This window comes from Myotis yumanensis, unplaced genomic scaffold (genome assembly GCF_028538775.1).
Source record: "Myotis yumanensis isolate MYYU_CA2020_CCGP unplaced genomic scaffold, mMyoYum1.0.hap1 SCAF_16, whole genome shotgun sequence".
NCBI classification, from domain to species: Eukaryota; Metazoa; Chordata; class Mammalia; order Chiroptera; family Vespertilionidae; genus Myotis; species Myotis yumanensis.
Genome location: NW_027223767.1, coordinates 2,054,827 through 2,071,187, shown reverse-complemented (window position 1 = coordinate 2,071,187; position 16,361 = coordinate 2,054,827). Strand labels below are relative to the sequence as shown.

At 44.9% G+C, this 16,361-nt stretch overlaps 1 protein-coding gene across 5 annotated transcripts in view; it reads left to right on the top strand.

Annotated features, from left to right (window-relative positions):
* The first annotated feature begins 324 nt into the window (after positions 1-324).
* Positions 325-16,361, top strand: part of TOP3A (DNA topoisomerase III alpha) — a 40,152-nt gene continuing 24,115 nt past the window's right edge. For 2 of the 5 annotated variants that reach the window (XM_070395454.1, XM_070395452.1), the window contains exons 1-5: positions 325-654; positions 13,202-13,261; positions 14,217-14,290; positions 15,285-15,360; positions 16,090-16,198. In XM_070395454.1, coding sequence (XP_070251555.1) covers positions 475-654; positions 13,202-13,261; positions 14,217-14,290; positions 15,285-15,360; positions 16,090-16,198 — 499 coding nt within the window. In that variant the 5' untranslated portion in view covers positions 325-474. Of the gene's footprint in view, positions 655-10,156; positions 11,003-13,201; positions 13,262-14,216; positions 14,291-15,284; positions 15,361-16,089; positions 16,199-16,361 lie in introns of those variants that run through there. The other 3 variants (XM_070395455.1, XM_070395453.1, XM_070395456.1) reach the window with 3 other exon arrangements.

Below are 16,361 nucleotides of genomic sequence, written 5' to 3'. Positions count from 1 at the left end.
TCTTGGTATCACATGACTCGCGGTATTGGCGCCGCGTGACCCGGAAACGTTCGCGTAGACTTCCGAGCAAGAGCGAAAAAGATTGTGACCGAGAGGCTTGGAGGAGGCGGGGGGGACTGTGGAGCAAGGACCAATCGATTAACTAACACTGTCAGGAAAGAAAGGAAATGATGCGGGGGAGCGGAAACGTGTTGGGACCGGGGATCCGGGAGCGCGGGGCAGTGTGGGAGTTGTAGTTCGCGGTGCTAGGAACTCGCGCCTGGCGGAAGTGGCTGGAGAAGGCGGGCGGAAGCGGACGCGGCGGGCGGAGAGGAGAAGGCTAAGTGGCCCAGCCCCCAAGCCGGGTGGGCTTGTGGGAGGAGACCGGGCTGCGGCCGCACGCTGGCGGCTCTCGTAGGCTCTGGTTCCCTTAGGGTGGGCGCGGGGTGAGGTGACCCTCACCTCTGTGTTCCACAGCATGCGCGGGCGCCCGGGATGATCTTCCCCGTCTCCCGCTGCGCGCTCCGGTATCTGCATCGGCCCGGAGGCCGGACCTTTTCCACCTCCGCCATGGAGGTGGCCTTCCGAGGCGTGCGGAAAGTCCTCTGTGTGGCCGAGAAGAACGACGCGGCCAAGGGGATCGCCGACCTGCTGTCCAAGGGTCGCATGAGGCGGGTAAGGGGGCGCATTTCCCATCAGCCGTACTTGGTGAGGCCCGCGAAGCGGGACAGCCTGGTGGGCACGGGGGATAGAGATGAAGGCGACTTCCCTCCCATCTTTGGGTCTTCACTGTCTCCCCCAGACCATTGCCGTGGCCTCCTGTCTTCTCTTAGGACTGATGGGCATTTAAAATGTAGTTCAGAGGTTTCACTCATCTGCTTTGAAACCTTGCATCTTCCTTGCCAACAGCAGTGGTTGCCAAACTTGTCTGATCCTCAGAACCACCTGGGGCAGTGGCTGTTCGGCGGACCTGGAGTGAGGCTGGGGTAACCTGCATTTCAACGTCTTTTCCTCCGGATTCTAAAACTCGGTTAAGTTGGGAAGCACTGACCAAACTCCTTTAGCTTGGCAGCACGCCCTGCCCGATCGTCCCTGGTGGCCTAGCCCTCCTGTTTTCTGCCGTTCCCTCTGCCTTCTGCAGCCCCGCTGACTGTACAGCCCCTGAGTGTATACTGACAGGGCAACATTGTGTAAGGTTTGGGGATTAGAGGCAGATGGCAGCCCTTACCCATGGTCCTTAGTGCCAATTCAGCACAGGAATCCCCAATTTGGGGTCACAGTGAAGAAGGAAACTATTCAGGGCAAAACATCGGAGAGGTCACATCCGTGTTGCAGTTTAAGCTCCAGCTGGGAGAACTGCCTTAGGTGGGAAGGGAAAGTGTGCTCTCAGCAGAGGCCGCTGGTTTATGTTGCCAGAAATCCCACCGCTGGTCCCGTCTAGTCCTTCCTCATGCAAATGTCGCGCCAACTCTCAGTTTGATTGGTCCAAAAGACACTGTGATTGGTCAGAATGGAGCTTCTCTGATTGGTTCGTGAAGAAGCTGATGAGGATATGGCAGCAATGCTCCGATTGGATGGGGAAAGCCTCATTCCCATTAGTTGAAATATTGTTCCAGGAACTCCTTAGTAGGACTGTCTCAGGTGATGTAACAGTGTAGGCAGGCAGTTCAGTGCAGGCTTCTCTGTGAAGTGCAAATTGCATGAGAGGCCCCTGTGTAGAAATGGCTGCTGAGCTTTGTTTGTTTGTTTGTTTGTTTGTTTAATTAGATTAGAGAGAGAGAAACATCCATTGGCTGCCCCATACACGCCCCCTACTGGGGATGGAGCCTGCATGTGCCCTGTCCAGAATGGAACCAATGACCTTTTGGTGCATGGGACCATGCTCAACCAACTGAGCCACACTGGCCAGGGCTGTTTGTTTTTTAAATTTGAGCCCAGTTAGCCACCAGGAGTCCTTCTTTCTCAGGTTCACACTATCATACAAACTGATTCTGAGAGAGGCAAGTAAGGGATAAGATGTTTCTGAAAACACTGGGGGCACAAAGGAAGGGGAAAGTGTGAAAGGGTTTTCAAAGGGAGTTGACAGGAAGGTCTTAAGAACTATTCAGGAAAATCTCTCAAATAACAAAAGTGGATCCTGAAATGTATTCTGGAGAACATTCTGAGAGCATGGGATAGAAGTTCCCTGCTCTTTTTTCTTTCAAGTCCCAGGATCCTTAGACCTCTGTTTTCTAGTGTGTGGCTAGTGAGAGTGGGAGCCAAGGTTGTATGGGTGCTAGCTGAGAGCTTCATCTTTTCAGTGCCAAGAGTCCTGGTGACCGGCCCCAGTATTTGTCAACTTATGGGGGTCTGGGCCTCTTGAAAATGGCCCATCTACACCTAACTAACTTACTTCTATATTCTTCAGGGCTCTGTTTAAATGTCTCTTCTTCAAGAACCTTTTCCTCAAGTTCCTAACCCTGCAACTAGGTGAGGGACACTTTGTGATATGCTGTCATGGTGCCCTCTCTATTTGGAAGGCACCTGCCATTACAGTTAAATAATGCAGTGTGCAAGTATTTACTTGATGTCCTCACCTCCGCTCCGTGGACTCTAAGCTCCATAGGAAAGGGACTATCTCTATTTCGTTCATTGCTGTATTCCTAGAATCTAATACAGTGCCTTGAATACAGGAGCGTTTCAGTAAAAGTTTGTTGGATAAATGTTTGAACTGAGGCTTGAAAGATTACCAGGCAGTGGAAACAGTATGTATAAAGAACAACCAATTGCTTGAAACAGCTTAGCATATTCAAAAACTGAGGAGTTAGGAATTGGAGGAGGGACCAGTGAGTTAAGCAAGAGAGATAGTTGAAGGAAGATCATGAGTGTATTAGACTGCCATGTATTTTATACACAAGTGTTAAAGTACATACAACATTTACCATTTAACTACTTTGAAGTATACAATTCAGTAGCATTTAGTTTATTCATAATATTGTGCAACCATCACCTCTATCTAGTTCCAGATTTTTTTTAAAATTTTGTTTTATTGCTTAAAGTATTACAAAGAGTATTACATATGTCTCCTTTTTTTTTCTCCCTTGACATTCCCCCGGCCTCCCCTACCCCCCAGTGTCTTGTGTCTATTGGTTATGCTTATATGCATGCATACAAGTCCTTCGGTTGATCTCTTACCCCCAATCCTCCCCAGCCTTCCCACTGTAGTTTGACAGTCTGTTCGAGGCTGCTCAGCCTCTGTATCTATTTTTGCTCATCAGTTTATAATGGTCTTTATTATCCATAAATGAGTGAGATCATGTGGTATTTTTCTTTTGTTGACTGGCTTATTTCACTTAGCATAATGCTCTCCAGTTCCATCCATGCTGTTGCAAATGGTAAGAATTCCTTCTTTTTTAGAGCAGCATAGTATTTCATAGTGTAGATGTACCACAGTTTTCTAATCCATTCATCTGCTGGTGGGCACTTAGGCTGTTTCCAGATCTTCGAAATGGTAAATTGTGCTGCTATGAACATAGGGATGCATATATCCTTTCTGATTGGTGTTTCTGGTTTCTTGGGATATATTCCTAGAAGTGGGATCACTGGGTCAAATGGGAGGTCCATTTTTAACTTTTTGAGGAAACTCCATACTGTCTTCCATAGTGGCTGCACCAGTCTGCATTCCCACCAGCAGTGCACGAGTGTTCCCTTTTCTCCACGTCTTCTCCAGCACTTGTCGTTTGTTGATTTGTTGATGATAGCCATTCTGACAGGTGTGAGATGGTACCTCATTGTTGTTTTGATTTGCATCTCTCAGATGATTAGTGACTTGGAGCATGTTTTCATATGTCTCTTGGCCTTCTGTATGTCCACTTTTGAAAAGTGTCTATTTAGGTCCTTTGCCCATTTTTTGATTGGATTGTTTATCTTCCTTTTGTTAAGTTGTATGAGTTCTCTATAAATGATGGAGATTAAACCCTTATTGGTGAAAACATTGGCAAATATGTTCTCCCATGCAGTGGGCTTTCTTGTTGTTTTGTTGATGTTTTCTTTTGCTGTGCAGAAGCTTTTTATTTTGATGTAGTCCCTAGTTCCAGATTTTTTTTTATCACCAAAAGGAAACCCCACGCCATTAAGCAGTCACTTACTATTCTCTACTTCTCCCAGCCACTGGCACTGCTAATTTGCTTTGTCCCCAAGTATTTGCTTATCTGGATATTTTATATTAAAAAGAATCATAATATGAGGTCTTTTGTGTCAGGCTTCATTTACTTAGCACAATGTTCTTGAAATCATCCATATTGTAGCATGTATTAGTACTTTGTTCCTTTCTATGACTGAATAATATTCTATTGTATAGATAGATCACTTTTTGTTATTCATTCACTGGTTGATGGACATTTGAATTGGTTCCACCTTTGGCTATTGTGAATTAGAGCTGCTATAAACGTTCCTGTACACGCTTTTATTTGAATACCTGTTTTTGGTTCTTTGCAGTAAATTCCTTTGGACTGGAATTGGTGGGTCATAAGTTAACTCTGTATTTAACTTTTTGAGAAACTGCCAAACTATTTTTCACATTGGCTGAAACATTTTACATTCTCACCAGCAATGTTCAATTTCTCCACACCCTCGCCAACATTTTTTCCCCATTATATTGTGGGTTTTTGTTTGTTTTTTTATCTTCACCCAAGGATATGTTTTATTGATTTTTAGAGAGAGAAAAACATCAATGGCTGCCTCTCATATGCACCCTGACCTGGAATCAAACCCAAAACCTTTGTGATGTACGGGACAGTGCTCCAACCAACTGAGCCACCCAGCCAGGGCCAATATCATGGTTTTGATTTGCCCTTCCCAAATGATTAATGACACTGAGCTCTTTTTATGTGCTTATTGGCCACTGTTGTGTGTATCTTGTTTGTAGAAATGTTTGTTTTGTCCGTTTTTTAATTGAGATGTTTGTCTTTTATTGAGTTGTAATAGTTCTTTATGTTTAGGATAGTAGATCCTTGTTAGATGTATGATTTGCACATATTTCATCCCATTCAGCAGGTTGTCTTTTCGCTTTCTTGATAGTGTTCTTTGGTGCACAAAAGATTTTAATTTTTTTGAGCTCCAGTTTCTGTTTTTTCTTCTTTTGTGGTTTATGCTTTTAGTGTCATATCTAAGAAATCATTGTCAAATCCAAGGTCATGAAGATTTGCCCCTGTGTTTTTTTCTAAGAGTTTTAGCTCTTATATTTAATGTTTCTATATAGTGTAAAGTAAGAATCCAACTTTATTCTTATGCATGTGGATAACCAGTTTTTGCCAGCACCATTTGTTGAAAAGACTGTTCTTTTCCCTTGGATGGTCCTGGCACCCTTGTCAAAAATCAGTTGACTGTTGCCGAAACCGGTTTGGCTCAGTGGATAGAGCGTCGGCCTGCGGACTGAAAGGTCCCAGGTTCGATTCCGGTCAAGGGCATGTACCTGGGTTGCGGGCACATCCTCAGTAGGAGATGTGCAGGAGCAGCTGATCGATGTTTCTAACTCTCTATCTCTCGCCTTTCCTCTCTGTAAAAAATCAATAAAATATATTAAAAAAAAAAATCAGTTGACTGTAGATGTTTGGGTTTATTTCTGGACTCGCAGTTCTATTCCATTGTTCTGTATGCCAGTACCACACTGCTTTGATTACTGTAGCTTGGTAGTAAATTTTGACATTGGACAGTGTGAGTCCTACAACTTTGTTCTTCTCTTTTTCAAAAACAATGTTTTGGCTATTTGGCGCCCCATGCAATTCTATGTGAATTTTAGGATTAGCTTTACCATTTCTGCAAAAAAAGATTATTGGGCCCTGGGCAGTGTGGCTCAGTTGGTTGGGCATCATCCCATGCACCAAAAGGTTGCTGGTTCCATTCCCTATCAGGGCACATGCTCAGGTTGTGGGCTCAATCTCCAGTAGGGGACATAGAGGAGGCAGCCAGTCGATGTTTCTCTCCCTCTCCCAAAAGCAATAAAGAAAAATAAAAAATTAGGAGTTTCTAAAACAAAGCAAAACACAATTATTGGGATATTTGTAAGGATTGCATTGAATTTGTAGATCACCTTGGGAATTATTACCATCTTAATATAGTCTTCAATCTATGTACACAGGTACTTTTTCTATTTATTTAGGTCTTTAGGTTCTCTCAGCAATGTGTTATAGGTTTCATTGGCTTTTGGATACTGTTATGAATGGAATTGTTTTCTTGATTTCCTTTTCAGATTTTTCATTGCTACTAGGTTGTGTGTGTGTGTGTGTGTGTGTGTGTGTGTGTGTGTGTGTTATTGTATCCTGCCACTTTGCTGAACTTATCGGTACTAATGTTCTTTTGTGGCTTCTTTAGCATTTTTGTCTGTAAGATCATGTTGTCTGTGAATATAGATAATTCTGCTTCTTTTTTTTAAAAAAAATACTAGTATTTTTATTGATTTCAGAGAGGAAGGGAGAAGGAGAGCAATAGAAACATCCTATATAATAAAAGAAAAGCCTAATGTGCAAATTGTCCCCTCTGGCGTTCATTTGACCCCGAGACCGGGAATTCTACCACTCTAGTGCTGACCACCAGGGGGCAGCGCGGAACATGGCTACCTGGGGGCGGGGGGTAACGGGGACGGAGGTGCGAGGTGTCCGCAGATCTTGCTCTCACTCTCACTCCCCTGGGACGCCAGGGCTCGCACGCCAGGGAAGCCCGCACACTCGGGTGCTGGGCGCCTGTGTGGAGCCTGCCCTGCACCTACAAGGCCTCTTCCGGGTTAGCCCAGCCACAGCCGCAGGAGACCGCAGGGGTTGGTCAGGCTCCCCATGGGTTCATGCAGGAGCCGGTCTGCGAGGCCAGCCGGGAGAGAGTACGCTGCCCGCCTGGCTTTCTACCCGCCTGGCTTTCGTGCGGCACCGCTGGGTGGCCCGGAGGCCCATGCTGCACCCTGGCCTGCAGTGTCCCGCTGCGCTCACCGCATCTCCACGTGGGGACTCGGGCGCCGTGACTCAGGTGGAGGGGGGCACGTGGGGGCCCAGGTGCTGCCCAGGGCTCAGAGGTCAGCTGGAACCTACCCTTCCACGCCAGATGCTCGTGCTTCAATCACCAGCCAACCTAGGGACCGCACCCATGCATGAATTTCATGCGCTGGGCCTTTAGTTAATGTTGAGAAAGTATCATTGATTGGCTGCCTCCTGCATGCCCCCTACTGGGGATTGAGCCCGCAACCTGGGCATGTGCCCTTGACTGGAATCAAACCTGGACCCTTCAGTCTGCAGGCTGATGCTCTATCCACTGAGCCAAACCAGCTAGGGCTGCTTCTTTTTAAAGAATATATATATATATTTTTTTATTGCCCTAGCTCGTTTGGCTCAGGTTGTAGGAGAGGGAGGGAGAGAGAAACATCAATGATGACAGAGAATCATGGATTGGCTGCCTTCTGCACGCCCCACACTGGGAATTGAACCCACAACCTAGGTATGTACCCTGACCAGGAATCGAACAGTGACCCCCTGGTTCATGATAGGTTGATGCTTAACCACTGAGCCACACTGGCTGGGCTAATTCTACTTCTTCCTTTCCAATTTGAATGTTTTTCTTTTTCTGGCCTAATTGCTCTGGCTAAAATCTAGTAATCTCAGATAGCAATGGTGACATTCTTGTCTTGTTCCTCATCTTAGAGGAAAAGCTTTCTGCCATTGAGTACGATGATGTTAGCTGTGAGGTTTTATTCTGAAGGAAGTTGAATATTTATCAAATGCTTTTTCTGCACCAGTTGATATGAGCAATGTAGGTTTTAAGTTGGGGAGTACTGAGGTCATATTTGTGTTTTAAAAAAACACTCTGACAGCAGAGGATTTCCAGAGTGAAAACCTGGAGTCAAGGAGACAAATTGGAGTTCCCCATGTGAGAGATTGGAGGCCTGAACTCTAGAACCCTGGAAACAGTTTGAGTAGGAAAAGAAGGGAATGATGGAAACAGTTTAAAAGTTAAAAGGTCTAGCTCTAACCGTTTGGCTCGGTGGATAGAGCATTGGGCCGCAGACTGAGTGGTCCTGGGTTCGATTCTGGTCAAGCACGTGTATCTTGGTTGTGGGCTCAATCCCCAGTAGGGAGCGTGCAGGAGGCAGCTGATCGATGTTTCTAACCTCTCCTTTCCTCTCTGGAAAAAAATCAATAATGAAAAAATATTAAAAGTTAAAAGGTCAGTATTTTACAAATCTTGGTCCTTTTCCTGGAATGATAACTTCCTTTTCTCCTGATGAATTCTCCATCTTTTCAAAGAAAAACAAAAGGCAACCTAAGTGTAATCTCTTTTATGAAGTCTTTCCTAAGTGTCCCCTCTATCCATTTCCTTCTCTCTTTCCAGATGCATTTTTATTTCTCTTGATGATGGCAGTCATCATGGGTCGAGTTATCAAGCTGTTTGTCCATCTCTCCCTAAGAATAGTGACAGGTCCTATTTGTTTATTCATCCCTCAGACAGAGCCTGCTACATGAAAATTACGCGTAAATTACATGGTATCAAATGTCATAATCTCTATCTTTTAAGAGACTTAAATTCTGATGGTGGTGCTAAGACATGCACATACAAATCAAAATCAAATGGCAGCCATTGCAGTTTTATGATAGCAAGGAATTGAAATAATAAGAATAAGTAATGGAAATAGAATGATTAAGTAAATTATATGTCCTTATAATACACTAATTCCCCGGTGCATGGATTCGTGCACATTGAAAGGAAATTAATTAGAAGGTGGCTGGCGGGGTGAGACTGGGCGAGACAGGCTGGACACGCCCTGAGGCCAACCTCCCACGCCCTGAGGTCCCTCCCCGGCTGGCCGGTCCCTCCCCAGCTGGCTGCACCTTGGGCGGCGCCAGGGCTTGAAGGGCATTTGTGGAGTGAGCAGGGTCCCTCCAGCAGGTGGGGTCCCTCGGCCTGGCCTGCGGAGATTGGGCCAAAACCGCCTCTCCGATATCCCCCGAGAGGTCCTGGATTGTGAGAGGGCGATTCTCAGGTGACGCACCCTGGCTCCTTCCTCTCTGGTTCCGGGGTGCATCATCCGAGAACCTCCACTGCCAAGTCACCGCAGCTCAGCAGCTCCTGCGTTGAGCGTCTGCCCCCTGGTGGTCAGTGTGCATCATAGGTGATGGTTGGACGGTTGCTTAGCCTTTTATATATATAACTAGAGGCCCGGTGCACGAAATTTGTGCACCCACAGGAGGTCCCTCAGCCCAGCCTGTGCCATCTCGCAGTCCAGGAGCCATCGGGGGATGTTCGACTGGCAGCTTAGGCCCGTTCCCCTAGGGAGCGGGCCTAAGCCGGCAGTCGGATATCCTTAGCGCTGTCGTGGAGGCAGGAGAGGCACCTGCCACCGCCACTGTGCTCACCAGCTGTGAACCCAGCTCAGGGCTTTTGGCTGAGTGGCGCTCTCCCTATGGGAGCATACTGACCACCAGGGGGAAGCTCCTGCATTGAGCGTCTGCCCCCTGGTGGTCAGTGTGTGTCATAGTGACCAGTCATTCCTAGTCGTTCTCCTGTTAGGGTCAATTTGCATATTACCCTTTTATTATATAGGATTAGATATCTGTTAATGGAAAAGACTTTTAAACCTATGTTTTAAAAAATATGTATATGTACTTAAAATAAATTCAACAAAATATTAACAAGATAGAATCTTGCCGAAACCGGTTTGGCTCAGTGGATAGAGCGTCGGCTTGCGGACTGAAGGGTCCCGGGTTCGATTCCGGTCAAGGGCATGTACCTGGGTTGCGGGCACGTCCCCAGTGGGAGATGTGCAGGAGGCAGCTGATCGATGTTTCTCTCTCATCGATGTTTCTAACTCTCTATCTCTCTCCCTTCCTTCCTGTAAAAAATCAATAAAATATATTAAAAAAAAACAAAAAAAAAAAAAACAAGATAGAATCTTTTTCTTTTGTTAACAGTAGTACTTAAACAGTTGTAATTGCAAACAGTTCAGGGAATACATATGTATATCAAGTACACTGTCCTCACCACCCACAGCAATCACTGCTAGTAACTTATAGGTCCTTGAGGACTTTTCTATAGTTTTCATAGTTTTATTTTTATATTCAGAAGAACATTTTTTAAATAAAATTTTAAAAATATGTTTTTATTGATTTGGGGGGGGGGGGGGAGGAGGGAGAAGGAGAGAGGCATCAATTGCCTCCTGCATGCCCTGTACTGGGGATCCAGCCCGCAACCCGGGCATGTGCCCTGACCCATAATCGAACTGGCCCCCTCTCGGTGCACAGGATGACTGAGCTACGCTGGCCAGGGCAGAAGGAGGAATCTTAAAAGGATCCTGCTGCAGATTCGGTGGCAGCAGTGTGGTCAGCATGCTCAGAGAAGGTGTGATGGGCTCTTCTTCAGTAGGGTGGGGAGCACTGAAAAGACATCACAGAAGCTACACTCTTGGTCTGTCAACTAGGGTTCCTTTCTTTAGTCTCCAGAACACCACTGTAATTTGGGAGCAGCCTAAAGCATCTGAGAACTTCACCCAAGAGGTAGAATCACACAGTTGTGTACTGTCCTCGGAATTACAGGGAGGAAAGTTTGAAATATCAGGAAAACATTTTACATCCTCAAGACTATCCATGGGTAAGGAAGGCTTCCTCGGAAAGCCCTGAGCCTGGGGTCCCACGTGCTGTTAGGTACCTCTCTTGGTGGAGAGCATCGGGACAGTGGCTACAGATGCTGTTCCAAAGAGCCCCGAGGGCCTTTGGTGTGCACCTGGGAGCCACTGCGGCTGGCTGGGCTGGGGAAGGTTGAGCAGCAGGATTCAGCCGGTGCCTCAGCCTGGTTATGTGTCAGGGCCCATATAAGATTTTGTTTGAGAAGAGTTCATTGCTTCCTTAAAAAGAATTAGGGGGGAAGGAAATAGAAACCATTGATTAAGCAGTTTTTATTCTGTATTTCCGTAGTCTCCTCTTATCCGAGGTTTCACTTTTCATGATTTGTTACATGGTCAACCACACTCTGAAAATATTAAATGGAAAGTTCCAGGAATAAACAAATGGTAATTTTTAACTTGTGCACCGTTCTAAATAGTATGATGAAATCTTGTGCTGTTCCACTTTGTCCCGCGTGGGAATCCTTTCAGCTGCCCACGCTGTGTCCGCTACCTGCCCACCCACCACTCGCTTAGCAGACGTCTCAGTACCAGTGTATGTTGTGGTGTCACAGTGCGTGCGTTCAGGGAGCCCTTACTTTGCTTAATGATGGCCCCGAAGCACAACAGCTGGCAGTTCAGATACGCCAAAGGGATCCATGAAATGCTTCCTTCAAGTCAAAAGGCATGTGTGTGATAAAAACAAACAAACCAGTGCATGTAGGGTTCAGTGGTACTGAGGATTCAGGGATCTACTGGGGGTCTTGGAATGTATTCCCGGAGAATAAGGGGGGACTACTGTACTGAAAAGGCTTAACTAATAATTGGAATTTATAGAGGGCGTCTCTTTCCTTGGCAACATTAGAGCACTGAATTTTTTTTATTATTATTATTTTTTTTAGCATTGAACTCTTAAGTATCAGATAAATCCCTCTTTAAATTTGTCATTATGGCCCTGGCCAGTGTGGCTCAGTTGGCGGGTCTTGTCCTGTGCACCAAAGGCTTGCCAGTTCTATTCCTGGTCAGGGCGCATGCCCAGGTTTCAGGCTCAATCCCTGGTAGAGGGCGTGCAGGAGGCAGCTAATCAATGTTTTTCTTTTATCGATGTCTCTCTCTCTCTCTCCCTCTCCCTAAAAATCAATTTGAAAAAATCTTTAGAAAAATAAAAATAAATTTGCCATTATACCTCAAAGAACCTCATTCAGTGTTCCACCCAGAAAAATTGTATTTGTGAGGCTGAGGGAGAATCTTGTCCACAGCGATTTCCTTGGCCCTTGGACGGAAATTTCCTCAGTTCCCATTTTGCCTGTCTCTTGTCTTCTGCGCATTGTCGGTGTGAAACTCACATGCACAAATACAGGTGACCCTTGAACAACATGGGTTTGAACTGCGTGGGTTCACGTATGCGTGGATTTTTTTCAATAAATATGTACAGTATTGTAAATGTATTTTCCTTATAATTTTCTTAATAGCATTTTCTTTTCCCTAGTTTACTGTAAGAACACAGTATTCAATACATATTTCATACAAAATATATGCTAACTGTTTACATTATTAAGCCGGTCAACAGTAGGCTACTAGTAGTTAAGTTTCGGGGGAGTCAAAAGTTATATGCGGCCCTGGTGGCACAGTTGGTTAGAGCATCATCAGTACACCAAAAACTTGTGGTTTCATTCCCAGCCGGGGTGCATGCAGGGGGAGGCTGATTGATGTTTCTCTGTCCCCTCAATGTTCCTCTCTCTCCCTCCCACCCTCCCTGTCTCTCTCTCAAAATCAGTAAAAACATAACCTCCAGTGAGAATTTTAAAAAGTCACATGAGGGTTTTTGACTGAGTAGGGGCTTGCTGCCCAACCCCGTCTTGTTCAGGGGTCCGTTGTACTTTTAGCCTCTTCGGAAGAAGATGGGGTCTCCTCCGAGAGGCTCTTGCTCATCCGGAAGTGCAGCTGAAGTGCTGTGTAGACTGACCCAGTCCTGAGTGGGTCTCATAGTGTCCATAGATTTCAGAGCCAGGGAGACCTCAGAGGTAACTTCATTCAACAGTAAATTGAGGTTCAGAAAGGTGAATGATTTGCCCACATTCACGGTTATTGGTACAATTTTATAGTCAGGAAGTGGTAGGAATGTGTGGAGAGGAAAGAGAGAATCAAAAGAGCTGTGCCCTAATCCTTTCTCTGCCATTAATTTGTCTTGTGACCTTAGACAAGTCCATTCTCATCTATAAAAAGATGTTGTAGCGGGGGGGGAAAAAAGGACACTTATGTAATACCCTTTGTAATACTTTAAGCGAAAAATAAAAAATAAAAAAAAACAACAACAAAATAAAAATAAATAAAAAAATAAAAAATAAATAAATAAAAATAAAAAGATGTTGGATTAGCTGATCTCAAAGTTGCCTTCCAGCATACAAACTCCATGGTCCTTATCGGGTCCATGCTTGTACCTGTGTTTACGGGGCCACTAAATAAATGGTCTTAATAAGGGAGCCTCGCCTCTATAGGAAATGCTGTTGCATTTTTAATGTTCTCACTTAGCAGGGTTTTGCTTGATCTTTATGCTGAGGAATCCTTCTTATGTGGTTTATGTATTTTGTTTGTTTTGTTTTGTAGAGGGAAGGACTTTCTAAATTCAACAAGATCTATGAATTTGATTATCATCTGTGTGGCCAGGTGGGTGGTACAGTATTTCTGTCGTACAGCGGAGGTGTGCTTTCAGATCAGGTGCCACTTGGTGTGCATTCTCTCCGTTTTTAATCATGGCTAAAAAGAGCAGCTGTTTACTACAGGTTCTCCCTAAATTGCTTGTATTTTAGAATTACTTAATCCAGAAGAGTTAGTCAGCCTGGCCATTGTAGATTATGTCGCCATCTTTTAAGAATAACTATTGTTATAACCTAAAGATCCCTGCTTACAGGTGACTTTATAATTTGTAAGGAAGTCTCTTTTTAATAAAAAATGTGGTCCCATCTCAGCTGTTTTTATAACAAGAAGCTAATGTGCAACAGTTGGGGGGAATTTTAAATGCTACAAAAAGCATCAGGGTACTAGAATTAAAATGGTGATTTCATTGTATTACTATGGCTTTTGGCTTCAAAGAGCTCTATTTATGTTTGTTTCTTCCCAATCAACTGGGTTTTTTTGTTTGTGTATTTTTTTAATACTTTAATTTTTTAGAGCAATTTCAGATTCACAGCAAAATTGAGGGGAGAGGAAGGTACAGAGTTACCACATACCCTCTGCCCCTCCCCCCCATACACACACACAGCCTCCCTCATTATGAACATCCCTCATTAAGAAAAGAAAAAAACAAAACAAAAGAAGATCCCTCAACACAGTGGTATGTTTGTTATAACTGACAAACCTACCTGGACACATTATAATCACTAGAGTCCATAGTTTACATTAGGGTTCATTCCATGTTGTGCTTTCTTTGGGTTTGGACAAATGTAAGTAAACATATATCCATTATTACTTTCACTGCCCTACAAATCCTCTATACCACCTATTCATTTCTCCCCCGACCCCAACCACTTTTATTTCCTTAATAGAAGTTTCTCCCTTTTATTTGAATGATGTAGCAAAATATAGTTGCTAAAAGACTGACTCAAATTTTGTTACCATTTAGAATGTTACCATGATAATGACCTCGGTTTCTGGACATTTGCTGGCTCATGATTTCCAGATGCAGTTTCGTAAATGGTCAGTACAATTCTTGGGGGGCGGAACTTTCCAATTATTACAGTAAGTTGTAGAACATTACAGGAATTTTGAGGCATATTGATCCTATTGTGTAACCTATAATACTAAGATGACTGAGTCAGTTCACACTATTATAGCAAAATACCACAGACTGGTTGATTTATAAACAACAAATTTACTTCTCCCAGTTACGGAGGCTGAAGGAGGAGGTCAGAGTGCCAGCATGGTCCAGGTGCCGACCGCCGGCCTCTCACTGCGCCTTTACCTGGTGGAAGGTCTAGGGCAGCGGTTCTCAACCTGTGGGTCACGACCCCGTTGGGGGTCGAACAACCCTTTCACAGGGGTCACCTAAGGCCATCGGAAAACACATATATAATTACATATTGTTTTTGTGATTAATCACTATGCTTTAATTATGTTCAATTTGTAACAATGAAATTGGGGGTTACCACAACATGAGGAACTGTATTAAAGGGTCTCGGCATTAGGAAGGTTGAGAACCACTGGTCTAGGGAGTTTGTGTGGCCTCTTTTATAAGCATCCTGATCCCACTCATGAGGCTCCACCCTCATGACCTAGTCACCCCCAAAGGCCTCACCTCCTAGCACCATCACTTTGGTGTTAGGATTCCAGAATATGAGTTCTGGGGGGAACAAAGCGTGAGGCTGTAGAAATGACCTCGGATTAACTGATTCACCACAGGTTTAAAGAGCCATTGCAGTGTGCTCCCCAAAATAGCCAGAGCTTTGTCATGCAGTCATTGGGTTGCATTTCTCCGATAGCAGATATGCATGGAGGCTTCTAGAATGTCTTCCTAGCAGCTCCTGCTAGTGCTCCTGGGAAGTGGAAAGTGCATGTGCAGAGGGTCTGAGTCTTGCTTTTGACCCTCTGGCATTTCATGCGGGGCTTTCCTGTGGGTGCCTCCCCGAGTGCACGGGGCAGAGTTTTCCCGTCGTGCTGAGGTGGGCTTTGTGTGTTTCCATTTCTTTTCTAGGCAGAGCTGCAATCCCCTTGTCCTCTTTGAAGCAGAAATTGAGAAGTACTGCCCAGAGAACTTTGTAGACATCAAGGTGGGATCTTTTGGAAGACATGGCACTGGAGTTGAACCACCACGAGATAATTGAACTGAGTGATTTCTGTATTTTGAATGCATTGAATTCAGAAGCAAAGTTTCCCACCAAACTAAGTGCCATGATTCAAAAAAGTATTCCCAAAATGAGGCCATTGAAACCAAGTGGCCAAGGGACTGGAGTCAGCCTTTTTGTGAATAATAGTTGAAATAAACTCTCAGAATAAGTATTGTTAAATTACTAATTCTAGCTCTGACCCCATCTCTAGTTAGAATGAAGAGACTACAAAGTGTGTAAATGGTCCTTTGACAGTAAATTGTGAGTTTTCAAGCAGTCAGAGCACCTGTAGCTAATTCAGTGCTGACTGGGAAACCTTGGGATGAAACTCAATTAGGGGTCCGTTCTTTTTAAACCAGACATGACATAACCAGACCCACTAGAGTCCCATGTGCTGTTAGAACTGAGTTTCAGGTCTCTTCTTGCTGGTATAGTTGCATTAACCTCAGGCTTCTAGAAGCTCATTGGAGAGTGTGACTCTAAGCTGGAGGGCTGTGCTAGTTTCTTCACCACCCCGAGAGCTGTAAGCATAGCTTTCTCTGGTTTCTTTTTCTCACCATGGTGCATATTCCAAGAACGTTGTTAATGCTCAGTCAGGTCTGTTTAGTGGAGAGGTGCAAAGTAGTCCTGCCGCGGGCTGTGCTCTCACTGCTCTTTCCCTACCAACTTCAGAAAACTCTGGAACGAGAGACTCGGCAGTGCCAGGCCCTGGTGATCTGGACCGACTGTGATAGAGAGGGTGAAAACATTGGGTTTGAGATTATCCACGTATGCAAGGCTGGTAAGTGATGCCCCTTCTCAGTTCCTGTCCTTTGGGAAGGCCTAAATAGATGATTCTCCGGCGTAGATGTGTGAGTGGCTGCGCCTGAGTTCCTCCCCATATACTCTTCCTCCTGAGTCCCCCTGCCATTCGCACTGGCTGTGTGTCCTGGAGCAAGTCACTG